At 42.6% G+C, this 26,807-nt stretch overlaps 1 protein-coding gene across 2 annotated transcripts in view; it reads left to right on the forward strand.

Moving 5' to 3' along the window:
• Nucleotides 1-372: 372 nt before the first annotated feature.
• Ddx46 (DEAD-box helicase 46) overlaps nucleotides 373-26,807 on the forward strand; it is a 42,877-nt gene continuing 16,442 nt past the window's right edge. For both annotated transcript variants that reach the window (XM_057787344.1, XM_057787345.1), the window contains exons 1-13: nucleotides 373-558; nucleotides 4,887-5,075; nucleotides 5,992-6,135; nucleotides 9,645-9,741; nucleotides 12,693-12,858; nucleotides 14,728-14,879; nucleotides 15,698-15,811; nucleotides 16,746-16,911; nucleotides 17,466-17,586; nucleotides 19,227-19,402; nucleotides 20,244-20,365; nucleotides 24,129-24,207; nucleotides 25,853-25,935. In XM_057787344.1, the coding sequence (XP_057643327.1) occupies nucleotides 542-558; nucleotides 4,887-5,075; nucleotides 5,992-6,135; nucleotides 9,645-9,741; nucleotides 12,693-12,858; nucleotides 14,728-14,879; nucleotides 15,698-15,811; nucleotides 16,746-16,911; nucleotides 17,466-17,586; nucleotides 19,227-19,402; nucleotides 20,244-20,365; nucleotides 24,129-24,207; nucleotides 25,853-25,935 (1,626 nt within the window). In that variant the 5' untranslated portion in view covers nucleotides 373-541. The remainder of the gene's footprint in view (nucleotides 559-4,886; nucleotides 5,076-5,991; nucleotides 6,136-9,644; nucleotides 9,742-12,692; nucleotides 12,859-14,727; nucleotides 14,880-15,697; nucleotides 15,812-16,745; nucleotides 16,912-17,465; nucleotides 17,587-19,226; nucleotides 19,403-20,243; nucleotides 20,366-24,128; nucleotides 24,208-25,852; nucleotides 25,936-26,807) is intronic.

The raw sequence follows: 26,807 nt of genomic DNA on the forward strand, positions 1-26,807 counted from the left end.
TTGTCATGAGAACTACGGCTCAATAATTTCTTTCCGGCTAGGGAGTTCCACAATCGGTTCCAGGAGACCTCATCCCTTTGGAGTATAACGCCTCAGTCTGTGGAACTTGTCACACATAATCTACTGGGGTTGGTGTGGCAGTAGAGGGTTCACTAGAGTAAAGTTCTGGAGCAGGGCTACTCAGAGGTTTAAGGCAGGGCTGACCTGGCTGAGGTCCCACTCCATCGCATCATCCAGATTGCACGGGGAATCCCGGGGAGGGCCACTGCAGGCGCAGCCGGCGTCGCGCGGCCTCCAGCCGGTGGGCGGCGCTGTGGGGAAGCAGCCATTTCCTTCCGCCTCTGCTTCCTTCCGCGCCCGGCGCCAGCACATCCTGTTTTCGTTGGCCGCACTCTGATGGCGGTCCCTGCCGGACCTCTGGCCAGTGCGTAGGGCCGGTCCTCGCTCGGCACCGGGAAGGCTTGGCGCCCCCCCCTCCTTTGTCCTCTTGACAAGCCTGCGCATCGTCTCTCAGGGCGCAGAACTTCTCGTGGCCGGCAGCATGGGGCGGGAGTCTCGGTGAGTCCGCGGGTGAGCGGTTTCTTGGGCTCCGAGAGGAGCGGGTGAAGGTGGCGGCGCGGCGGGAGGAGCCGGTCACCTCGGCTGCGAGGAGGCGCTGCTGGCGCGCAGGGCCGCAGAGTCCCCTGTACTTGACACAGCCGGGTCGAGCCCTGACCTGGAGCAGCCTTCCGCAGCTCAGGCCGCCCGGTCACCGACGAGCAACCTCATCACCTCCGTCAGCCCTGACCCCGGCTCACACTCCCTCATTGCTTCGCCTTTGCAACGTTGCTTACTCCGCTCTGTAGTTTACTTTCGTGCGCGCATCGTCTTCCTAAGTCATATTTATTTATTTATTTATTTATTTATTTATTTGGGTTTTCGAGACAGGGGTTCTCTAGCTTTGGTGCCTGTCCTGGAACTCCCTTTGTAGACCAGGCTGGCCTCGAACTCCCAGAGATCCGCCTGCCTCTGCCTCCCGAGTGCTGGGATTAAAGGCGTGCGCCACCACCGCCCGGCTTTCCAAAGTCATTTAAAAGGAGCGTGTGGGCAGACTTTTTTTTTAACCGCACCTGCAATATGTGTACGACCGACTCTTATTGGGTTGCAATAAACACTTGTTTCATGGACATTTACTTCGCAGATAGATTCCGTATTACTTTGTTACCCGCTTCTTGTCTTTTTTTTTTTTTTTTTTTTTTGGTTTTTCGAGACAGGGTTTCTCTGTGGTTTTGGAGCCTGTCCTGGAAGTAGCTCTTGTAGACCAGGCTGGTCTCGAACTCACAGAGATCCGCCTGCCTCTGCCTCCCAAGTGCTGGGATTAAAGGCGTGCGCCACCACCGCCCGGCATACGACCAACTCTTATTGGGTTGTAATAAACACTTGTTTCATGGACATTTACTTCGCAGATAGATTCCGTATTACTTTGTTACCCGCCTCTTGTCTTTTAAAAACCGTTCACGTGCGCACCTTATTATAACTATAATTATAATTAAAGATTCTTCAAAACTTTAGGATGTTGATAATAGGTTCAAGACCTTGAGGTTATTATTATTATCTTGAAAGATGACTGAAGTGTATGTAGCCTGTCTGAAAGATATTTTGGTTCAGTGCCTAGGGAGGATGACAATTTTGCATTGTTTTAGTGTTAACATCACTTTACCGGGGTCATTATGACTTAGGTTCAGGAACTGAGCAAAGTGTGAGTGGAGCATCGTGAAATTCTGCGGATATAAAAGCCAGTAGCAGCATCTGGATAAAGGCAAAGGCTATACCACCTTGACTACAGACAGTTCATGTGACTGTCTTTCAAGTTTCCCGAAGACGCTGTTCTTCATCTGGCTACTACTAGACCAGAAATCTGGAAGCAATATTTGGCCCATTCTCACCCTCGCTGAGAGATTCATTTCTAGTTAGATTCTGCACTGTTTTCCCATTCCTGCCTCTGACTTTTGTTTTTTCGGGACAATGTTTCTCTGTGTAACTCTTGGGGCCTGTCCTGGAGCTCAGCCTGTCTTGACCAGGCTGGCCTCTGTCTCCCGAGTGCTGGGACTAAAGGTGTGCACCATCACTGCCAGGCACCTGAATTGCCTTTCTTGATCCTGCCGTTATAATTATTATATTTGTATTGCCGGAACCAAAGTGACACTTCAAAAATAACGATAAGAACTTGCCATTTTTTTGCCTTAGTTTCCATTGGATCTTTAAAGGTGAAATTCTGGCTCCCTAGACCTTTCCTACAAAGGCCCATTTCACCCATCTTACCTTTATACTGTTATTTTTATGCCGTACTTGGCTGATGTTCTTGTTTGTTCAGGGAGCAGTGGTGGCTCAGAGGTGAGGGAGAGCAGGGTGCTTGAGAACAGCACAAAGCTCAGTTTTTGTACATACTGAGCTATCGTGAAAGATTGGAGAGAGGTAGGAGGAGGTAGATCCTGAGAAGGCCCAGAAAGTGAATGGATTAACTCCTGTGAACGGCAGCCTCTTGAGGAAGCTGCTGTGAGTTGATCTTGGGGCCTCACACATGTCAGGGGTGGACCACACAGCCTGTGCACCCAGCACAGCCTCAGTTTTCTGCTTATTCTGGTCAGATGTAGAGACATCCAGCTCTTCCTGGTGCCCTCATACTTGACATTCAGTTCGCCATTAAATCTAGTCAGTGCTCGTGCTCGAGGCTGTGTTTTTGTTTTCTTTGTAGATCTTGATATATCTCAGCAGTTCTGTCACTGTCTCTTAACCTGGATGGTTAAATGGGTTTCTTCTTTCTTTCTTTTTTTTTTGGACAGGGTTTCTCTGTGTAATCCTGGCTGTTGTTGAACTCACTGATGTTTGCCTGCTTCTGCCTCCCACCAATGCCTGGCTTAAATTTTTTTAAACTTTTTTTTGACACATGGTTTCTCTGTGTAACTGGCTGTTCTGGAACTCACTTAGTAGACTAGGCTGTCCTCGAACTCGCTGAGATCTGCCTTCCTCTGCCTCCCAACTGCTGGGATTAAAGGTGTGCGCCACTTCCTTCCAGCTTATTTCTTTTCTTTTTTTTTTTCTTTTTTTTTTTTTGGTTTTTTTCGAGACAGGGTTTCTCCGTGGTTTTGGAGCCTGTCCTGGAACTAGCTCTTGTAGACCAGGCTGGTCTCGAACTCACAGAGATCCGCCTGCCTCTGCCTCCCGAGTGCTGGGATTAAAGGCGTGCGCCACCACTGCCCGGCCTTATTTATTTTCTTGTAAGAAAATTTATTCATGGGTCTGGAGAGATGGTTCAGTGGTTGAAAGCACCTATTTTTCACCCAGGGGATTTAATTCTCACCCCCATGGCTCACAGATGCCTGTAATGGCAGTTCTGGGGGATCTTATTCTTCTTTCTGGTTGCTTAGGTACCTGCACAGATGGGATGCACACACACATACTGAGGCACATGAATATATACATACATAAATTGAAAGTATGATATACATGATCTTTCCTCAGGCTTAGTAGCTGGCACTGCAGGAGTCTGCCATTTTTTGTGGCCTAGTAGCTTTCCATCTTACTCAATAAAAGACGTAATCATGTAAGACCCTCTGACTACTTCGTTATTCCTCTGATCTTGTGCCATGGCACTCTCTTGAGTGGTTTTTTTTTCTTTTTTCTTCTCTTTGAGACAGAGTCTCACTGTGTAGTCCTGGTTAGACTGGAACTAATGCCGCCTGTTTCTTCTTCCTAGTTGGTGGGATTAAGTTGTGGCCACTACACTAGACTACTGTCTTAACTTGTTTAACCATATTCCTTGCTGCTATTCCTTCATGTGCCAGTCCAGATTCCTTCCCATGAGTTTACTTGTGTGCCGTTTGTCTGGAAGGTCTCCGCTGTATGTCCACATGATTCCTGCTTTTATTTCCTTCGAGGATCTCTAAAAATGTTACTTTATTAGTGAGCTTCTCAAGTTGTCTGATATAAGATGTCAGTGTCGGGGACTAGCTTCAACAAAAATACAACTTGCCAGGATAGGGGGGTGGGGGATCAGAAATATAAGTAAATAGCACTGGGAGGGAGTTTTAGTGAATATTAAAATCGCTGCATTGAATTTTCCATACACTTTTATCCCCCAACACCAAAGGGTTGGGGGAGGAGAAGACAACAAAAGACTTCTTTAACATGTACAAAGGACAACTCAACAATTAATTGCTTTAACACTTTGAGACATTAAGTCAATAGCATTTTGTTGTTTAGGCGGTGAAGCCAGTCTAGACTAAGTGTCCTGAAGGCAGCCACTCCCAATGTCATACCTCCTATTCACTTTCTTTTATTCTGAGCAGGTTGTCTCCAGTGCAGTACTTGACGCGTGGTGGTGCACTTCTTCACTTGCCTGTGGTCTCTTCTTTTCCAGAATATAAACTCCTCTGAAGAGCTGCCATTCCAGCCCTTTTGACAGGGTTTTTTTTTTTTTTTTAATATTTATTTATTTATTATGTGTACAGCATTCCTTCCATGTGTGCCTGCAAGCCAGAAGGGGGCACCAGGTCTCATTATAGATGGCTGTGAGCCACCATGTGGTTGCTGGAAATTGAACTCAGGACCTCTGGAAGAGCAGTTAGTGCTCTTAACCACTGAGCCATCTCTCCAGCCCCTGGCAGGGTTTTATGTTGTAGCCCAGACTTCAAACCCTGACCTCAAACCCCTGATAGTGATCCTCCTGCCTCAGCCTCCCAAGTGCTGTGCATGAGGTACTGTGTGTGGCATCTTTCGAGACTTCCCCTGCATATGTACTGTGGCTTAGTTCATTTTCTCCTAATCAAACATGTTCTAATTTGCTACACATAGAAGTAAATACAAGCTGCTTGCTAAGCTTACTCTTTGGTTCCGTACAATTCTAGCCACTACCGCAAACGATCGGCATCACGAGGACGGTCTGGAAGCCGGTCTCGGAGTCGCTCACCCTCTGACAAAAGAAGTAAACGTGGAGATGACAGACGCTCAAGGAGTAGAGATAGAGACAGAAGGAGAGAGAGGTCTCGCAGCAGGGACAAAAGAAGATCACGGTCCAGGGACAGGAAGCGCCTGAGGTAAGACATTCTTCTGAAGACCCCTGGTTCCAGACAGATGGAACTGTTGAAATCAGACAGTTTTGTATTCTGTGTTCACAGTTTCCCACATTCAGTCAATACATATTAACTGAATTGAGCATTTAACCTTTTGTTTTGTTTTGGAGACAGGATTTCTCTGTAGCTTTGGAGCCTGTCCTGGAACTTACTCTCTTCTGTAGACCAGGCTGGCCTTGAACTCACAGAGATCTGCCTGTCTCTGCCTCCCAAGTGCTGGGATTAAAGGCATGTGCCACCATTGTTTGACTGATCTTTGAGTTTTTATGTGAAAATAAAATTGTAAGATTTTTAGATCAAGAACTTTGAAGCTGGGCATGGTTGTATACGCCTTTAATCCGAGCACTAGGGAATCAAAGGCAGGAGGATCTCTTATATTCCACGCTAGTGCGATCAAAAAAAAAGAGAGAGATAGTGAATTCTCCATATTTTCTAGATGAGGAAGTGGGGTGCATGGAGTTGGGGTGCACACAGTGACCAGCAGCTCACTGGTCTTTTAGCACAGGTTCTGTGCATCTTCTTGCTGGGCTCAAGCTTCTCCCGCTGCTGAGGTTAAGGTCTTGCACAGCTCATCGAGTGCCCCAGAGCTGTGCTGCAGCCCCAGCTGTGTGCTGTCCATGAGAATTGGCTTTGCTATAGATGGCGAGTTTAAAGTGTTTATTGTTACAACTTGTTATGTTTGTTAGCAGATATCAATATATCCTCACGTTTCCATTGATCTTTGTAAGAACTAGCCTCACTTGTGTCCTCTTTAACTGAATTGAGAATGCTGCTCTAATGTTGATCCTAATTTTAAGAAACTGTTTTCAGTTTGGGACAGCCATAATCTGAAATAATAACTCCCTTTGGCCACAAAACAAATGAAATTTCTCCTTTTCAGGCGCTCCAGAAGTAGAGAACGAGACAGAAGCCGAGAGCGAAGAAGATCTCGGAGCCGAGATAGGAGGCGCTCAAGGAGTAGAAGCCGGGGCCGGCGATCCCGGTCCTCCAGTCCTGGCAGCAAAAGCAAGAAGGCTGAGAATAGGTGACACTGTCACTGACCCTATCTGCTGTGTAATTGTACAGTTTATCCTTATCAGTAATGCAGAGCCTGACTCTTGCTATCAACTGTTGGCAGAACTTTTATTTATTTTTGTTTTTTTTTTTTTTTTTTTGGTTTTGGTTTTTCGAGACAGGGTTTCTCTGTGGCTTTGGAGCCTGTCCTGGAACTAGCTCTGTAGACCAGGCTGGTCTCGAACTCACAGAGATCCGCCTGCCTCTGCCTCCCAAGTGCTGGGATTAAAGGCGTGCGCCACCACCGCCCGGCCCAGAACTTTTATTTATTAGGTCATGGGGCTTATAATTCAGCTGGAGATTAGTGGATTCTGCTGGTTTTAAACACGACAGTGTACCCTTATTTAGTATATATTATTAATGGTGAGAACTTTTGTAAATATCTCTGTGGGAATTGAGTGTCTTTTGTGGAGGCAGCGATGAGTATTGAAGTGGGCTTGCTGGTTGCCAGCTAGGCAAGCCCTTGGTATTTGTTACATCCTTGGCATCAGTTTCTGTGCCTTGGAGAGTGCTTTCTCAGACAGTTAAGATGTTTGTTGACAACTTTTTAAAAGATTCTTATTAGTCCTGTATACTCGTGTGTGTGCCAGTGGAGGCAGGAGGCTGGTGTGTGGGAATAGTGTCCTTTGCAACAGTTGACGATGGACTTAATCACCGAGACAGCTCGTGCTGTACCTTATTGGATTGCTATTTGGAAAGTGTGGCCTTTGCTTGTGTAAGTTAAATGTGTGTGTGTCTCGTGACGCTGGCAACACTGAGTTGAAATGCTTTTGTCAGCCCTGCGTGCTTGCTCTTCAGTCTCCTGGCACGTCACTGCTTCTTCCCTGCAGCCAGGAAGTGGCTGTGTTGGCTCTTTGTTGTTTCCCGTTCCCGTTTCATTCGGTTGTTGCTACCTTTCCCAAATTGTTTTGCTCTAGAAGTTATACTTTGATTTTACCAAGGCCAGTGCAATACTTTTGGGATTTCATGAAATAAAAAATAAACCTTAGTCCTAGCAGTCAGGAAACAGAGGTAGGCAGGGATCTCTGAATTTGAGATCAGTCTGGTCTATATAAAGTTCAGAACAACCAGGGCTCTCTAGAGACAGCCTGTCTCAACAAAATAAAACACACACAAAGAAAGAAAGGAAGATGGAGGACTTATGGAATACTAAATTTTATCTCTTCATGTGGATGCGTACTTTGCCTGCACATGTGTCTGTGCAGCGTGTGCCATCTGGTGGTCCTGGATATCAGAAGAGTGTGCCGAGTCCCTTCAAAAGGGAACCACAGATGGTTGTGTGCCGACATGCAGGTGGGCTCAACCAGAGTCCTGGAAGAGCAATTGGTGCTTTCCGCCACCGGACAACCTCTCTGTCCCCTGCTTTATCTCTTGACCATGGTTATGGGAATGTTGATATCTGTTGCACAATGATTTCAAGTTAGTATTCCATTCTCCTGTCCTACCTTCTATTTTATATTGAGACAGGCCCATATGTGCAGTCCTGGTGGCCTCTGCCTCCCGAGGATTGTTAATCTTTCACTCTCCTAGCATCTGTCTCCCTGGGTGAAGCCTCTGCTGACCATTTCTTTATTGTTCACCACCTGTGTGTACATGGAGTCCTGTGTAGGAAAATTAGTTTAACATTAGAAAATCAGTCTGATATTCTGTATATTAGTAATTTTAAAGAGAAAGGTCATTTAATTCAGAAAGAGTTTTTTCTCTCTTCTATTTTTCTTTTTCCTGAGACAGTGCTGGATTGAGGCACATGCCACCACTTCCAAGCTTTTTTTTTTTCTTAATGTGGGGGTGTGTGTGTTGTATATGTTCATGTGTGTATACTTGCCTGTGTGAGCACATGTGAAGAACTGTACTTCCTCAAATGTCTTCTTTATTTTTTAATATTGATTTATTATGTATACAGTGTTATGTCTGTCTGTATGCTTGCAGGCCAGAAGAGGGCACCAGAGAACTCAGTACCTCTGGAAGAACAGTCAGTGCTCTAAACCTCCCTGGCCCACCATCTTTTTTTTTTTTTTTTTTTTTTTTTAAAGAGAGTGCTTTTCTGAATGTGCCGTGGAGGTTTTCAGTGAATTCCTGGGAAACTAATCTCATGTCTAACTTTCTCTGGGGTTGTGGACCCATATTCAGGTTCTCAGGCCTGAGCAACAAGCAGCAATTTACCCACTGAGCTCCCCCCCCCCCACTTTATTAAATTTAACATATCTATGTTTTTGAACTTCTTAGCAGACGTGAATAGAAGGATATTTTACAAACTGATCATAAGACTAGAAATAGGGCTGGAAACGATGGCCGTCAGTACTCATATTTGAGATTTTAGCCCAACCCCAAGCCCTTAGGTTAATAAAGTTAGGGCATGGTGTGCACTTGTAATCCCAGAGATAGGGAGGCGATAGGCTTACCAGTGGGGCTTGCTGGCCAGCCAGTCTAGCCCAAATCACCCAACTGCTGGCCAGTGAGAGACCCTGTCTCAACAAATAAAGTTGACAGCTTCTAAGGCATGCTACCCCAGATTGTCCTTTAGACTGTGTTACACACATGCATGCACACATATGAACACATGTACAAACATTCCTATACTCAAGAACATACACATTAGAAAGGCAAAAGACAAATTAGATGGCAAAAAAAGTTAACTGGTCAATCTTACAGTTTTTGTTGGAAAATGTCTTTTCGTCTCTGAGTATGTTTGTCAAATTTGAAAGGCTATCCAGAAATTACTCAGAAACACCAGTCATGAACAGAAGAGGAGAGATGGGATATTTGAGTTTTAGGTATATGAATGTTTTGCCTGTATATGTGTCTGGATTCCTGCATACAAGACTTGCACAGACCAGAAGAGACCCACTTCAGCTGGTGTCACTTCGTGTGGCTGCTGGGAACTGAACTTGGATCTTCTTCAAGAACACAGTGCACCTTACAGCTGAGCCAACTCGTTAGCCTGATGTCAATTAATTTTTTATATCATTAAAATTAAGCCATTTTACTAGAGGCATAGGTCGAATTTTAAATCCATTGTGATTGTATTATTACATATATGAATTACTAAAATTTTGCAATCCTAAGTTTTGTAATTGTTTTTCTTAGACAAATTTCCTAATGTTTAGTAATGTTTTTTATTACTTTAGTAATGTTGTTAAAAGATTACTTTCTTCATATGCCAGGTATTTTTTGTTGGACTATGACAATGTGCTGATTATTGGAGAAATAAGAAAATGAGATCCAAGTCTGTTAAATAGTCTATAATGAGTATTGCAGGACCTTCAGCTGGCTCAGTGGTAAAGATGCTTGCTTGCTGCTGAGGTTTGAGCTGACTTTGATCCCTCATTGCCAATGGAGGAGAGACTTCTGCAAGTTGTCCCCTGACCTCCACAGGCATTGTTACACATACACATTACTAAATATATGTCATAAAGTGAAGATGAAATGATGCTTGTGTTTCCCAGTGCTGGTATCTTACTCTCTTTTGTTCTTTGGTAGGTCTAGATCCAAAGAGAAAGCAGAAGGTGGGGACAGTTCTAAAGAGAAGAAAAAGGACAAAGATGACAAGGAAGATGAGAAGGAGAAGGACGCTGGGGTATGTGCAGCTTGGAGCAGGTCTGCAATGGCAGTCTTGTTTTCACAGCAGACCAGGCTGGCCTTGAACTCACAGAGATCCTCCTGCTTCTGCCTCTCGGGTACTGGGATTAAAGATACGTGCCACTACCACCCAGTGAAAAAACTTATTTTTTCCAAATTGGTTAAGTGTATTTATTTATTTATTGGTCTTCTGCCTGCATGTATGTTTGCAAGCCAAAAGAGGGCACAAGATCTCATTAGAGATGGTTGTGAGTCACCATGTGGTTGCTGGGAATTGAACTCAGGACCTTTGGAACAACAGACACTGCTCTTAACCACTGAGCTCCCCGGGCAAATAATTGTTTCTTTTTCTTTCTGTCTGTCTGTCTGCCTGCCTGCCTGCCTGCCTCCCTCCCTCCCTCCGTTCTTCCTTCCTTCTTTCCTTCTTTCCTTCCTTCCTTCCTTCCTTCCTTCCTTCCTTCCTTCCTTCCTTCCTTCCTTCCTTCCTTCCTTCCTTCCTTCCTTTCTTTCTTTCTTTCTTTCTTTCTGTTTTGAGACAAGGTTTCTCTGTGTAACCTAGCCTTGGCTTTCTCTCTGTAGACCAGGCTGGCCTTGAATTCACGTAGATCCGTTTGCTTCTTTCCCAAGTGCTGGAGTTATAGGAGTGTGCCACCATACCTGACTGATAATTTTTCCTTTTCTTTTCTCTTCTTTTTTTTCCCCCCCAAAACAGGGTTTCTCTGTAGCTTTGGAGCCTGTCCTGGAACTAGCTCTTGTACACCAGGCTGGCCTCGAACTCACAGAGATCCCTGTGTCTCCCGAGTGCTGGGATTAAAGGTGTGCGCCACCACCGCCAGCTGATAATTATTATCTTAATGATACTCTTTTTCTTTAGTTTTACTTTTAAGTAATTTATAACAATAATATAAAATAAGCAGATAAAAGTCTTGAAGAATACTTCTGAAAACATTGCATATTTATGTTACCTGTTTTTATTCAGAAAATGTGATCAGTCCATATAAAAAGTATCAAATTAGCCTAAAAACTATATACAGATTTTAGTCATCTGGTACCAGCACAGTGGTTTAGCTGGAAAAGCAGTTATTATGGAAGCCTAGACCTGAGTTTGAATGAAACATACATGAAGGTGGGAAGAAAGGCAGACGACACATTGTCTGCTGCACCCATGCTGTGGTGTGTGCAGCCCACTGTCATGCGTATGTAAATAAATCAAAATGAAAAGGGTTAAGGCACACAACGGTGTGCTTTCCTTTCTCATATCCTTGCCAAGGTTGGGATGTCATTTTTATCAGTCTAATAGGACTGAACAATTCTTTTAAAGATGTATTTATTTATTTATTTTCATTTTTTATTATTATTTGTTTATTTATTAAAGATTTGTCTCCTCCCCACCATCGCCTCCCATTTCCCTCCCCCTCCCCTGATTTATTTATTTTTTAAGCATACAATGTATTGTTGGCAAGGAAGGCACCAGGTCTCATTACAGATGGCTGTGAGCTACCATGTGGTTGCTGGGAATTGAACTCGGGACCTCTGGAACAGCAGCCAGTGCTCCTGCCCTCTGAGCCATCTCTCCAGCCCCAGGACATAATAATTGTATGGATGTAGTCGGACTTTCTTTGAGTCACTAGCTTACAGATAATAGCACAGAGACTTACTAATTAGGAAAGCTTGGCCTTAGCTTAGGCTTTTTTCCTAACTCAGATTAGCTTGTTTCTAGTAATCTGTTCTGTCACCTGCCTTGGTTACCTCTCCTCTGTACATAATGTCCAACTTTCAGTGTCTGGCTGGTGTCCTGTCCCCCTCTCTTCTTCCCATAATCCTCTGTCTCTCCCCCTGGAAGTCCCGCCTATTCTCTCCTGCCTAGCTATTGGCCATTCAGCTCTTTAGTAAAGCAGTCAGAAGGCCCCTTTGGAGAGACACATCTTTACAGTATAAAGAAAGATTATCCCCCATCTTTACAGTATACAAAAGGATTATCCCACAACATATGTTTTTTTTTAATTTTGGATTATTATTTTATATTATGAGTATTGTGTGTGTGCCTGCTGCTTGAATAGGCCAGAGTAGGGTGCCAGATCTTTAGGAACTGGTGTTAACTGATGGTCACAAACCATCATGTAGATGTTAGGAGTCAAACTTGAGCCTTCTGGAAGAGCAGTCATTGCTCTTAACTGCTGAGATAACTCTCTAGTCTCATTTATTTCTTTATTGAACGTGCCTTTTGTTATGACTCTTCCTTGTTCTCTCTTTCCATCGCTCCTTCCCTCACTGCCTTTCTTTCTCAGGGTCTTGTTGTATATCGCTCAGACTGGTCTGGAACGAACCCTAGCCTTCTGCGGTTACAGGTGCTAATGACCAGGAGTGACTTTGTAATTCCAAAATTATATTACGTTTTGTGGGGGTTACACACATGGCATGCCATGGCACAAGTGTAACCCCCAAGTTAACTTTTAAGAGTTGATTGTCTACTTCCACTATATGAGTTATCCATATTGAACTGAAATGATCATTCTTGTTAACAGGTGCCTTTATCTCCTGAGCCATCCATCCCACTGACCTTGCTTTTAATATAATAGGAGGGTTAATTATAAAGATGGGCGATTACTAAATCTGGTTTGCATTTAGGAATGTATACACACAATCTGGTTTGCATTTAGGAATGTATACACACATCCATTTTTCTTTTTTTATACTTTTGAGAACTTATTAAAGCCTCATATAAACTGTGCAGTGGTGGCGCACGCCTTTAATCACAACACTCGGGAGGAAGAGGCAGGTGGGTTCAAGGCCAGCCTGGTCTACAGAATAAGTTTTAGGAAAGACTTTGTAGCTACTGAGAAACCCTGTTTCAGAAATAAAACAAACAAAAATCTCATGTGGAGTAAACTTGCTAATTCTGATTTTGATTTTCCCTCTTTCTTTCTTTTTCTCTTTCCCTCCCCAAAGAACTTTGACCAGAATAAGCTGGAAGAAGAAATGAGAAAACGAAAAGAAAGAGTTGAAAAATGGCGAGAAGAGCAGCGTAAAAAGGCCATGGAAAACATAGGAGAATTGAAGAAGGAAATCGAGGAAATGAAACAAGGGAAAAAGTGGAGTTTAGAAGATGATGATGGTATATTTGGGAAGTGGGTGATGTTTGTTTTTAAAATTGTGGAAAATGTGCACAATGTTGTATTTACATTTTCACATTTTTGCCCGTCTCCCCTGTTGAACAGAGAGAGGGTCAAAGCCAGGGCTTTCGGCATGTCTACCTAATGCTCTAGCCCTGAGCTAGTTCCCTAGGTCTACTTTAACCCTCTCAGGCACAGAATGGCGAGTCTAGTTATTTGCAGTACATCCAGTGCTGCGTAGCCCTCATCACTGTCCATTTCCAGAGCTCTTTAATCATCCCGCGTGGAAACTCGACCCATTGAAGATCTTACCATCCTGTCTCCATACTGCTTTCTGTCTCAGAGAAGTGGCCTATGTTTCTCCATATGCAGGCATACTATTGGTGTTTTCTTGTGTCTGGCTTTTTAGTTTGTCATATTGTCTTGAAGTTTCATTCATATTGAAGTATTACTCTGCTTTCTTCTGTGTGGCTGAGTATATATATGTACATGACATGGTCTCTCTGTATTATCCCCAGATGGCCTAGAATTTTCTGTATCAACCAGGCTGGCCTTGAACTCTGCCTTCCAAGTGCTGCAATTAAAAGTGTGGCCATTATTCCTGGAAATATTTTCTTTTCCTGTTTAAGACAGGCTTCCTCTTTCTAACCTTGGCAGGCCTTGAGTTTGTGAGTCTCCTACTTCAGTCTCCCAAACACTGGGACTGTACTGGGCTGGTTTATCTTCTCACTGGCTGTTGATGCTTGAGTTGTTTGCACAGAAATATTTGCCTTTCTTTTACAACTTTTGTGTTTTTTTTTTTTTTTTGTTAACTCTTTGTACCTAGAGGTAGATTTTCTGGATTCATACTAAGCTAAGGTTATTGTAGTTTTAGTCATAGGATCTCGCTGCTGTTGTAGCCAGCCTGGAGCTTCTGTACTCAAGTGACTCCTCCCTTAATGCCCTGAGTAGTTGGGACTGTAGGGGTAAGTCACTGTGCCTGGCCTTATTGAGATTTTTAAAAACCTCCTTCAATTACAGAGTAGCATCCCGTAAGAATCACTGATTTTACTTGAGAACACACAGTTGTCACTTGCGGAGTTTGTAGATGGCGCTAGAGTATTTTCCCTCAGTGCAGCTGTTAATGAGAGTAAGCGCCCCCCTCATGGTTCCTCATCATCAAGAACTCCAGCCTGGAATCCAGCCCGCTCTTCTGCTCTGTGAGAGCAGAGCACCAAGGCACACACATGTATACATTCACATGTTTGTCTTTAAAAAGAGAAATACACTTCTAACTTTTTATGATTTAAGAGAGAAACATTTCTCCTGCCTTGTCTTGTACTTCTGAGGCTTAAACCCAGGGCTTAGCAGGTGCTGCCAGCGCACTGCCCCACTGCAGTAATGGAAGTGATAGAATGGATGTGGCATGTCTCCTCTTTAAAAAAGAATTGTAAATGGGCTGGAGAGATGACTCAGAGGTTGAGTTCTAAGTTCAATTCCCAGAAACCACATGGCTCACAACCATCTGTAGTGAAATCAAATGACTTCTGTTGTTCAGAAGAAGATAGAGCTCTCATGTACATAAATGAATATATCTTTAAAAATTTTTTAAAATTATTTTTATAATTATTGAATTATTTAAAATCACTAGTTTGTGCTTGTATGTAACTGCATTCGCACGCTTACACACACGCACGCACACGCACGCACACACAGAGAGAGAGAGAACAGAGCACAGCTTCCAAGAATTAGTTCTCCTTCCATCATGGGACGTGGACTTGGCCTTGGTTGTCAGACTTGTGCAACACAAGCTTTTCCCCACTGAGCCTGTCACTGGCTGTGTATTTCCCTTTGAAATATGTGTACAAAGAAAATACGCTCTGCCGTTTTAGATGACGAAGATGATCCTGCAGAAGCTGAAAAGGAAGGGAATGAAATGGAGGGCGAGGAGTTAGACCCATTAGATGCCTACATGGAGGAAGTGAAAGAAGAAGTGAAGAAGTTTAACATGAGGAGTGTGAAAGGTGGTGCGGGCAATGAGAAGGTACGCGGCTAGCTGCCGGGAGTGCTGCCTTTATTGCTGTTGCTCTCTTGGCCTCCAGGTTTGTTAGTGGGAATTCTAATGTCAAGTGATCATGGGGTAAAAAAGTGGGCTGTATTGCTGGGGTTGTTACGTGAAACCACGTGAGTCTGTTAAATAATCTTAAGAATTTATTTAGGTATAAAATGGGGTAAACACTCACTGATAAAGATTAGACTCCGCTAGAGATTAGACTCAGCCATGATCCAGCTGCTGTGTCCTGCTGTTCTGTCCAGGGGAGCTGGGGTCCATCCTCCTGAGCAAGAAAGTGAGAGTGCACTCTCCCTCCCCATCAGCTTCTAAGGGTCACTACTCACTCAGACAAGGCCATGCCCTATGGCTTGCTGCCCCAAGGTCACTGGCTAAATGGATCGAAATCCTACAGCAGTGGTAGCAGCACGCCTTTAATCTCAGCACTGGGAGGCAGAGGCAGGCAAATCCCTGAGTTTGAGACCAGCCTGGTCTACAAAGTGAGTTTCAGGACAGCCAGGGCTACAGAGAAACCCTGTCTCTAAAAAGCAAAAAGCAAAAACAAGCAAAAAATTGTTGTATAAACTTACAGTTTTGTGTTTGTTAGTGTATCTATGAACTATTATGCAGACACATTGACAAGTTCTCAGAAAACCAAAGCAAAGCCTTCTTGGTCTTCTTAAAACCCTAAATCATGTTAGTTTCAATTACATTTTGTAGGATTGAACATTGTCTTTTATCTGGTGTCCACATGTTTTAAAATCTATTTTTTTTTAACTTTTGCAAAGTATGGTAATCCTTTTTTATTTTAGAAGTCTGGACCAACCGTCACCAAAGTGGTTACTGTGGTAACAACCAAAAAAGCAGTAGTGGATTCTGATAAGAAGAAGGGAGAGCTGATGGAGAATGACCAGGATGCCATGGAGGTGAGTCTTCAGTCTTACTTGGTTATGCTCATGTCCTAGGAGCATTTATTGCAAACCGTCGGTGTTGATGTGCTTCGCAGTTAGTTACACAGACTACTACTAGGGCAGGAGCTCAGTGTATAGCAGCGGTGTAACTGCGATGTGTCCTACGTTTCCATTCTCTGCTTTATCAGTTCGTCTCAGGCATGCAGCAGAAAGACAAGTGAAGCAGTGAAGTGAATGGCATTTCTTCCTAGTAACCTCTAATGTAAAGGTCTAGATAATGAAAACAGCAGCAAAACCTCAGTGGCGTTTCTGAGAATTATATGAGGGTTTGTATTACTATTAAAACTTTGAATAAAGAAAAAGATACTAAGTTGAAAAGTTTTTTTGGTATTTTTTGAGACAGGGTTTCTCTGTAGCTTTTTGGAGCCTGACCTGGAACTAGCTCTTGTAGACCAGGTTGGCCTCGAACTCACAGAGATCTACCTGCCTCTGCCTCCCGAGTGCTGGGATTAAAGGTGTGCACCACCACCACCCAACTCTAAATTGAAAACTTTTATTTATTTATTTTTTTAGTTATAAACTGGTGGGCCCATTAGCTCAGGCTTCTTATTAACTCTTATAACTTACATTAGTCCATTATTCTTATCTGTGTTAGCAACGTGGCTCAGTACCTTTTTTGGCCAGGTAGTCACATCTTGCTTGCTCTGTGACTGGGTCAGGACTGTGGACTAGGCCTTCCTTCTTCCCAGAATTCTGTTCTCCAGTTGAAACCTTTTTAAGGAGTTGATTTACCTATGTTAAAAATCATGGACATTCTTACTTGAGATTTTTAGGTTGTGCAATCTTAATTTCGTGCCTAAAAAAGAGGAGGGCTTTGATAACTGGGACTGTTTTCTTCCGGAAGGAGAAATTAATAATGGACTTCCTTTTTTGTTCCTGAAAATTCAAGTATTCTTCAGAGGAGGAGGAAGTTGATCTTCAGACAGCGTTGACAGGCTACCAGACAAAACAGAGAAAACTTCTAGAACCAGTTGATCATGGAAAAATTGAGTATGAACCATTCAGAAAAAATTTTTATGTTGAAGTTCCAGAACTAGCAAAAATGTCTCAGGAGGGTAAGATGTTTCTGTTTGTTTGGTTATGTTGTGGTGGCCTCCTGGAGGGTGTGTTCTACTCCGCAGGGGTAGCATGCATAGGCTTGGGAGCTGGAAGATGTTTTGGAAGTATCTTTAAAAAGAGCAAAACTATAGAGTCACATAGTTGTTCTTAGGGGTAGAAGTACTGTCCTTGTCATATTCCGACAGTGTTTCTGTTGGCCCTGCTGGTGTGTGAGGCAGTTGGTATGACTGCCCACCATCAGCCGGCTGTAAATGCGATCTGGGAAAATTATGCCACACCAGGTGGTTGTGTTGTCGGGCATTTATTATTCTGCTACAGTCGAAGAAAACAGGAAAACCAGAGTGTTGAAACTGGGGTGTTTGCGTTGTTCTTGATTTACTGCAGCAGTTGTTACTTGGTCTCTCTGAGCTTTAGTGTTTCTCTGTAGCTCAGCTGTGGGATTTCTTTAGATAGCACTTAAACAAAGGTGAGGATGTTTGACCTTTGACCGCCTAGAGAACACAGCTGGATGGTACCAGCAGAAGAGTTTCTAACGGGCTTTTTTCCCCAGAGGTGAATGTGTTTCGATTGGAAATGGAGGGCATTACAGTTAAAGGAAAAGGTTGTCCTAAACCAATTAAGTCGTGGGTCCAGTGTGGAATTTCCATGAAGATACTAAACTCCCTCAAAAAGTAAGTGGTTGATGGTTATGTACAGTTTTCAGTGTCCTGCTACTCCCCATGTTCCTTTCACACAAATGTCTCTGGATTTCAGTTATATTCGTAACTTAAAATTTTTCTCTTAGGTGAAAGTTCCCATCCCAGGTAGTTGACTGTGCTAGGGAAATATTCTACTGTTGAGCAACATCTTAGCCCTAGGCTTTTAAAGAAATTTGTAAACGTCTTTAATGAGCTGTAGTGTAAGTGTGGAGTTGACCAGTTGGATTTTATGATCCAGTGGTATGTTTATGGGTTTGTGCAGCAGTTATAGACATTTTCATCAGTCTTCCCTGTCCTTTATCAGTCTTCTTCCATCTCCTTCACCCTAGGCAACCACTAGTGCACATCCCATGCCTGTGGTCTGGCCCCACTGGAAAGTTGATACAGGTGGAATTACATAGTGTGTCGTCTTTCCTGATTGCTTTTTTTTGTCACTTGGTAAAATCACTATTTTCAGGGTCCACACTGTGGAATTTCTTAGTGCTTCATTCTTTCATTATCAATTTAAAAAATTATTTATTTTAAAAACTGTGAATTTTTTTTTTTTTTTTTTTTTTTGTTGTTGTTTGTCTCTTTATGTAGCCCTGGCTCTCCTGGAACTCAATGTATAGACAAGGTTGGCCTTGAACTCACAGATTTGCTTGCCTCTGCCTCCTCGGTGCTGGGATTAAAGGTATGCACCACCGTGCTGACTTTTAAATATTTTTTTTATTTGTTTTTCATTTGTATTTTATTTTGTGCCTGCCTGCATGCTTGCTGGAGCACATGCACTGTGGCTTGTGTGGATGGAGATGAGAGAATAACTCTGGAGAGTCTGCTCTTTCTTCTACCTTCAGATTCCACATATCTACTCAGGTTATCTGGCCTGAATGCAAGCACTCACTAAGCCTTCATGTCAGCCCAGCAAGATATAAATGGGGGCTTCTTTTGTTCTGCCCAGTCCTGAGGCCCTTTTAACATAATCACTCAGAGGCTTAATATTAATTACAGATGTTTTTAGCTTATTAGCTCAGGCTTTTCATTAACTAACTCTTACAACTAATTAACCCATTTCCATTAGTCTATATATTTTTTTGTTTGTTTTGTTTTTCGAGACTGTTTCTTTGTGAAACAATCCTGACTGTCCTGGAACTCACTCTGTAGACCAGGCTGGCCTCAAACTCACAGAGATCCTCCTGTCTCTGCCTCCGGAGTGCTGGGATTAAGCGTGCGCCGCCACCACCTGGCCTTATTGTTCTATATTTTACATTGAGGCTTGTGACTTGTTACCTAACATCTTACTTTCCCAGAGGCTATTGGCATCTCTCTGCCTCTGCCCTTCTTTACTGTGTATCTCTGCTTGGATTTCCCGCCTGGCTCTATTCTGCCTGGCTGTTGACCACATTAGCTTCATTATTAACAAATGATATCACATTAGCTTCATTATTAACAAATGGTAATAAAACATATTCACAGCATACAGAAAGACATCCCCACGGCACTTGGCTTTTTCTGCTGTCCACCAAATAATGTTTTATCAGGTGGATATATCACATTTAGAAGAAGTAATGTTTGTGGTCCCCTGAGGGTAGTTAATGCTCATAATTCTTGTGTTCTTTTTGTTTCTTTTTAAGGCATGGCTATGAGAAGCCCACACCAATCCAAACTCAAGCAATTCCTGCTATAATGTCTGGACGAGATTTAATTGGCATTGCCAAGACAGGAAGTGGAAAAACTATTGCCTTTCTTTTGCCCATGTTTAGACACATCATGGATCAGAGATCTTTAGAAGAAGGAGAGGGCCCAATAGGTACAAGTCTTCTCATCACATCATTCTTACAAGTGCTGTTGTTACTTCAGAAAGACCTGATTCTTGCAGTTATTAATTATGACAATAAAGATGTCTTTATGTGCATTTCCTTTATCAATATGGCAGTTTGGGGCTGATTTCCCCATACCAGCAGGTGGAATGAGAATCTTCAGAGCTCTGGAGTGACATCTTAAGAAGTAGAAAAACAAGGCTGGCACAGCTCAGTTTTAAAACTGACCTGGCAGGTAGACCCCCTCATGCATCTCTCTGTTTATTTATGTTGAGGTGTGTTCTCAGCCCTGTATCACTGCACTATGAACTCGGCGTAGGAGAAGGAGAAGTGTGCTTTCCCAGTGTGCCAGGGTTTCATGTAGGATTAGGTCTTCAGATTCAGATTTCTTCGCATTTTTGCAGTTACTACTTGCATATTTGATTAGGGAAAATTACTCAGCTCTTTCTGTGGAAACACACGGCACGGTGCATTCTCTGTACCTCTCTCAGAGCGATGTGCTTTGGGCAGCAGCTGTGGCTTCTGTAGCACAGAGTGACTTGATTCCCTTTGCCCTGTGATTTGCTGTTGGAAACTATGTTCTTTTCGAGTGTATTTCTGAGGTTTGGGTGTGGAGTGTAACTGTTATTTCCTTATAGCTCGTTCTTAAGAATCCACTTGCCCTTTACCTTGGTTTCTGCCATTACTGTTTTTGAAACACAGTTTTCAGATTTCCATAAAGACCAAACAATTTTTCACTGAAACATGGGCCATCCTGCAGAGGTCCACTTTAGTGTTTTGAAGCGTCTTCTGAAGGGTTGGGATTAGCCTTTGACATATTTATCTTTTCAGCTGTCATCATGACTCCAACTCGAGAACTGGCTTTACAGATCACTAAAGAATGTAAGAAGTTTTCGAAGACCTTGGGACTCAGAGTGGTCTGTGTGTACGGAGGGACAGGAATCAGCGAGCAGGTAGTTAGAATAAACCACTCAGCCTTTCTGTCTTTTTCAGATTGAATGTTCCAGTGAGTTAAGTAATTCTTTCATTTTAGTGTTTGTATGTAGGTAATTCCCCTTAAAATCTTAAAGGGTATTTGGTGTGAAATAATTATAAGATATATAAGTATAATAATTAAATAATTATAAGTGCTTGTGGTGTGCCTGTAATTCCCACATTAAGAAGACTGAGGGCTGGGCAATGGTGGCGCACACCTTTAATCCCAGCACTCGGGAGGCAGAGGCAGGCGGATCTCTGTGAGTTCGAGACCAGCCTGTCCAGGACAGGCTCCAAAGCCACAGAGAAACCCTGTCTCGAAAAAACCAAAAAAAAAAAAAAAAAAAAAGAAGAAGAGAAGAAGAAGACTGAGGAAGGAGAATCGCTAGCTTGAGGCCTTAGAACCATATAGAAAGACCCTGTCCTGAGAAGGGTGCATATGTATGTGTAGATGGGACATCCCTGTAATCCCAGAACTCAGAAGAAAGCAGAGGCAGGAGGACCACTGCAAGTTTGAAACTGGCTTCCTATACATAGCAAGTTCCAGGCCAGCCAGGTGTATGTGTCAAGACCTTATCCTATACCCTTGGCCTAAGACTGCGTGATGTCATGCCGGAAGCATATATTCTGTAGAGACTAGGCATGATGTGGCTGAATAAATAAAGCCCTTACATACTTAAATCTTTTTTTTTTTAAATATTTATTTATTTATTTATTTATTTATTTATTATGTATACAATATTCTGTCTGTGTGTATGCCTACAGGCCAGAAGATGGCACCAGACCCCATTACAGATGGTTGTCAGCCACCATGTGGTTTCTGGGAATTGAACTCAGGACCTTTGGAAGAGCAGGCAATGCTCTTAACCTCTGAGCCATCTCTCCAGCCCTACATACTTAAATCTTGATAACAGAGTTGAGCTTAAACATTCTTTCCACAAAACACAAAAATTGATGGCTCTGTGATAAAAGATGGAACTTTGATTGTGCTGATCATCTTGCCATGTGTGTATAGACCAGAAAACATCATTCGTGTTTCTAAACTCCATTCTTTTCGGTGTGTGCTGCGGATTATTGACCCAAGGGCCTGATGAATGCTAGACGGGAGTTTTGGTGTCAGTGAGCTACAGGTCCCTGGCTCCCAGTACGTGTACTTCATTGTCATTAATTGTTTCTCAAAACCTGGGGGATGAAGAAAAATAATAAATCTAATATAGAATTTTGAAGTCTTTTTTGGGGGGGGTGCTGTTTTAGATAGGGTTTCTTTTTGTATCCCTGCCTGCCCTCTTTTTTATTTATTTATTTATTAAATATTTCCACCTCCTCCCATTTCCCTCCCACTCCCTCCACTCCCTCTCCCCCTCCCTCTCCAGTCCCTGCCTGTCCTCTTTGCTGTATTGCAGACTGGCTTTGAACTCACAGAGATCCATCTGCCTCTGAAGTGCTGCGATTAAAGTTGTGCACCACCACTGCTGGGCTTAAAGTAGTTCTTAGCATTAATATGTGCTATGCCTGAGAATGCAGGTCTGTTTTTCCATTTTATAAGTGAAAAATTATGCAGAATGATGAAATAAGTTGGCCAGCTAGGTTAATTAGAGCTGCAGTTTGCCTTAGGACATGGTCCTGTAATTCCCAGACCAACAGTTTCTGTCTCTGATCCATACTGGCTTCTTTAGAAGGTGCTAACTAATGCTATGTGTTAGTGCTAGACTTTCATCTTCGTTCATAATGATATATAGCAAAATTTTAGGAAGCTTTGACTGTCTTTGATTTAGCATTTTCTCATGACAGGATCTGTCTATGTAGCTCTGACTGTCCTTTGTGGACCAGGTTGGCCTTGAACTCAGAGATCTACCTGCCTCTGCGTCCCAAATGGTGGGATTAAAGGCATGTGCCACCACGCTTAGCAAGAAAGTGTATTTTAGAACTAGTGTTGTATGAACATGCCTTGGGAATTTTTTGCATTTTTGCTATTTTAAATATTTGAACTGTTCATTTTTGCCAGTTTATTTGACCAAACAGCCTGTAGGAAGAGATACATGTATAATTTTTTTTCTTTTGATTTTTTGAGACAGGATTTCTCTGAGAAAACCCTGGCTGTCTTAAAACTTACTCTGTAGACCGGGTTGGACTTGAACTCAGAGAGATCCACCTGCTTCTGCCTTCCAAGTGCTGGGGTTAAAGATTCCACCACTGCCCCGCTATAAAACAAATTGTGTGTATTTGTTTGTGACAGATCTCAGCCCAGGATGGCTCTGAACTTGCTGTGTAGCCGAGGATGACCTTGATATTTCCAGATGAATCTTTCTTTTCCTATCTTGATGATCTTGATATTTCCAGATGGATCTTTCTTTTCTATCTTCCAAGTGCTGTGCTTACTTACAGGCCTGTGTCACCACATCTGGCAAGAAAACAAAATACATCTTAGAGCCTTTGCAGTGAGAATGGGTTGAGCTTTGCCACAGGGGCTTTAGGTTTCCACCAGACAGGCAGGCAAAGATGCTGCTGCCAGGCTTACCTTAGCTTTGAGATCAGAGAAGCATCTCAGGGCTCTGTAATAGAAAAAACAAAAAAAGTTAAAACATTAACAATAGTCTGTGTGTGAGTGACTGTGTTGGCTCTGTCAGCCTTAGTTCTATTGGAAAGGAACCATTACATTTTTTTCCTTTTTTTTCTTTTGTTTATATTTTATAATTATACCTGTGTTTGTGTGCACACGTGTGCTTGTGTGTGCACGTGCGCGTCATGTATGTATTTGAGTTTGCTTATGTGCTTGCACATGTGCACATGCCTCAGCACTTGGGGTATAGTCAGAAGATGGATATAGGAGTTGGTTCTCTCCTTTTACCATGTGAGATCCTGGGCAATGAACCTAAGTTGTCATCCAGGGAGCAAGCACCTTTACCACAGCCCTATACTTTCTTAAATACTAAAACACATATGGGAAGCAGTATGTCATCTAGAATATTTGCTACTCTTGCTGGTACCTGTGCTGTAGGAGATGACTTTCAGGCCAACCAACATCCCAGAGTTGCAATTGCTTTAAGGCTGAAGAGATCATTCAGTGGTAAGAGCACTGTCTGCTCTTCTAGAGGACTTGGGTTTGATTGCCAGTGCCCTAAGGTAACTCACAACCATCTGTAACTCCAGTTTCAGGAAGAGCCAGTGCCCTCTTCTGGCCTCTGCCGGCATTGTATGTACGGGATGCATAGACGTTCTTGCAGGCAAAACACTCATACATGCAAAATAAAGGGCAGAAGGAAAGAGAATGAGCAGTGCATGCATCAGTATAACCTGGTGCATCCATGTGTGTTTGTATAGAGCTCAGCAGAGCTTCCCGAGTCCCGTGCACTGTTACTGTGTTTTCTATTGGTAAATCTGCTGGTGTGCCTTAGAAGACTGATGCCATGGTTTCCTAAATTTGGAAAACATGGACCTCTGTGTTAGAATATGTATTTTATTGTTTATTTGACCTCCTGTTCTTGGTTTTCGAGAAATAGTTGCAAATTAAAATCTAGGAAATTCTTGAGTTTCATTAGTTTAAAATTTATGGCCCCAGTTGTCATCCTGCTGCTCCCTGTCCTTCAGCACGCTGGCAGCCCCAGGGTCACATGCCAGCCTCCAGTCTTGTATTCAGACTTTGTCTTACCTGTTAGAGCCACGAGTGGGTCAGCTGCTGTTTTCATATCTGTTGGAGAAGTCCTGATGACTATACTATGAAATTTCATCCTGTTTCATTAGATCGCTGAGCTGAAAAGAGGTGCTGAGATTATTGTTTGCACACCTGGTCGAATGATTGACATGTTAGCTGCTAACAGTGGTAAGTCACAGGTATTTTTTTTTTAATTTGTTTTGTTTTCTTTTCCTTTTTAAACTTGACACATTTTTGTTAAAACAGATGTTGGAAACCAACAAATGGTTTCTATGTTTCTTCTTAAAGCTGTAATATCTTAAAGTGTGAATATTATTGTTGAAAGTATTAGTTAGTTTTGGCAGTTCAGTTTCTTTTCACAACTAACTTTGCAGTATCTTACAGCATTTAACTTGACTTTTTTTTGGCTTATCCTTGCTTTTTAAAAGGGTGACATCATAGTCTTTATTATAAAATTCTCCACAGGAGTTAGTATTTTATAATAATAGACAAATTAAGTTATTGCAGCTTCAAGAAATGTGTCTTTTGTAAATACTGCATGTTTTTAGATCAAATGTTATGTTTTGTTAAAATATTCCCTATCAAAACTGATACTAAACTGTTGACATTATTTAACTTCTGTGGAGAAAGGCCCTGAGGATTTATAGACCTGGGCTTCCGAGATGGTAACCGTCAAAGGTAGGTGACTTAATGCTCTTTCCAACCTTGTGAGACTCTTGGCGGCTGGAGATGTTAGTGTGAACACTATATATTTAGTTTTTGAAGAAACAGCTGGTTAGAGGTTTCTATTGCAGCATTCAGACTATTGTAACTGAGTGCTGGAACCGAGGAGTGCATGTTTGTACTAATGTCCGCCTGAGCTTGGGGTAAATTTAATTCTCCCTGAGGCTGTTTGAGGCCTTGCTCTTGTGTAGCAAATGAAGGTTTGGGGATGAGTGCTGACTGTATAATTTTTTGTTTTTTCTCACTGTTATATTAATTAAACCTCCTGAACTTCATCTTGATTAATTTTACCTTTTTCCTTTGTCTTTTTTTGTTTACCTTTTAATAACTATTTTATACATATTTTTGCCAGGTGGTTGATTCTGCAGTTGATAGAAATTCTTACTGATCTTTGAGAAAGGATTTTTTTGTATTTTTAGTTTTTAACTGGTTAAGAAGCCAGGGCTGTTTATTAAATCAGTGGCAGCAATTAATAATTTACTGTATATCTTTGCATAGAAAAGTGTATTTATCTGTAATGCATTTGTTATTTAAAGTTTGTGTAATATATTGTTCTCAGTGATTTTGAGCAGTTTGTCAGTGGTTTGACATGCCCATTTAAGGTGCTTCTGACTGTATGGTAGTAGGCTGTAAAGTGGCAGAGGCTCTCTGCCTCTGAAGTAGTTAGCACTGGAACCTGCTTTCCACACATACGCTGTAATCTCTAATATGTTTTTTTCTAGGTGATGCTGTCAGATAATGGCTGATGTGGCTCGATGCTTCATCTCAGTCTTAGTTTTATGATGTGTTTTGGAGAGGGCTGTTTTCTGAATTTTACAGGTTCTTCAGGCCCTATGATGGTATGCAAGAGGCGAGTTTGACAAAATAAAGGGCCTCATGTACCCACTGTCAGAAAGTACTTGCCACTAGATTAAGACTTTTATACCAAAGTTTCTTTTCACTGTTTAAAGAAACCTAACCTTCCCCTCTGCTTAAGTCAGGCATTTTAGTTCCCTTTATGGTTTTTTTTTTTTTAAAGTTCTTGGTTGTCATCATGAATTGTGACTGATAGTTAGTGTTTTTTTGTCTTTCTTTTTTCTTTTGACCTTAGGTCGAGTCACAAATCTCCGAAGAGTGACATATGTTGTTTTAGATGAAGCAGACAGAATGTTTGACATGGGGTTTGAACCACAGGTAATAATTCCATTTCTTTGTAATTTTAAAGGTTTATTCTACCTTTAATTGTGTGCATGGTGTGTGCCTATGTGGTGTGTGCACATGAATGCTGGTGCCTGCAGAGTCTGGAAATGTCAGCTCATCCTGGAGCTGAAGTCACAGGTGATTGTGTGCTGTTCCATGTGGGTGCTCGGTGGGTGCCTGGAGCTGGACCTGGTTCTCTGAGAGCTGTCCCTGCAGGTGACGGCTGTGAGAGTGAGACACCTGTGTGGCCTGGAAGGGACATCATCTGCCATGTGCCACCATTGTATTTACGTTCAGAAACTGAACTCTTTTTTTGGAGACAGGGTTTCACTGTATAGCCATGGCTGTCCTAGAACTCCTTCTATAGACTGGGCTGGCTTCGAATTCACAGAGATCCGCCTGCCTCTGCCTCACCAGTGCTGGGATTAAAGGTGTGCTCCGTCAACGTCCTGTTAGAAGCTGAATTGTGAATGAGATATGAGTAGGTGGGCCTAAAAATCCAGGATTGTGGAATCCATGAACCATTTGGGGAGCAGTTAAATAGATGCAGTCCAGTTCACATGGAGCAGAGGACTTCAGGTTCTTCACGAGCTGTCACAGTCTTACAGTCTCAGCGAATGGGGCTGAAGGACTGAACAGGATCTGCTTCTAGGTAAAACTGGCTGCTTTGTCAGTGAGGGGCATAATCAATAGTGTTTCCCCCCAGTATTTAATATATATTTTGGACATGGCTGTATGTGTGTATGGGGCTGAAAGTCAGATGATGATTTGCAGTGGTCGGTTCTTTGCTTCCAATCCTGGTAGAGCCCAGGGATTGAATTCAGGCAGTCAGACTGGGTGGCAGGTTCCTTAACCTACTGACCCAG

The sequence above is a fragment of the Chionomys nivalis genome, chromosome 13, assembly GCF_950005125.1.
Source record: "Chionomys nivalis chromosome 13, mChiNiv1.1, whole genome shotgun sequence".
NCBI classification, from domain to species: domain Eukaryota; kingdom Metazoa; phylum Chordata; class Mammalia; order Rodentia; family Cricetidae; genus Chionomys; species Chionomys nivalis.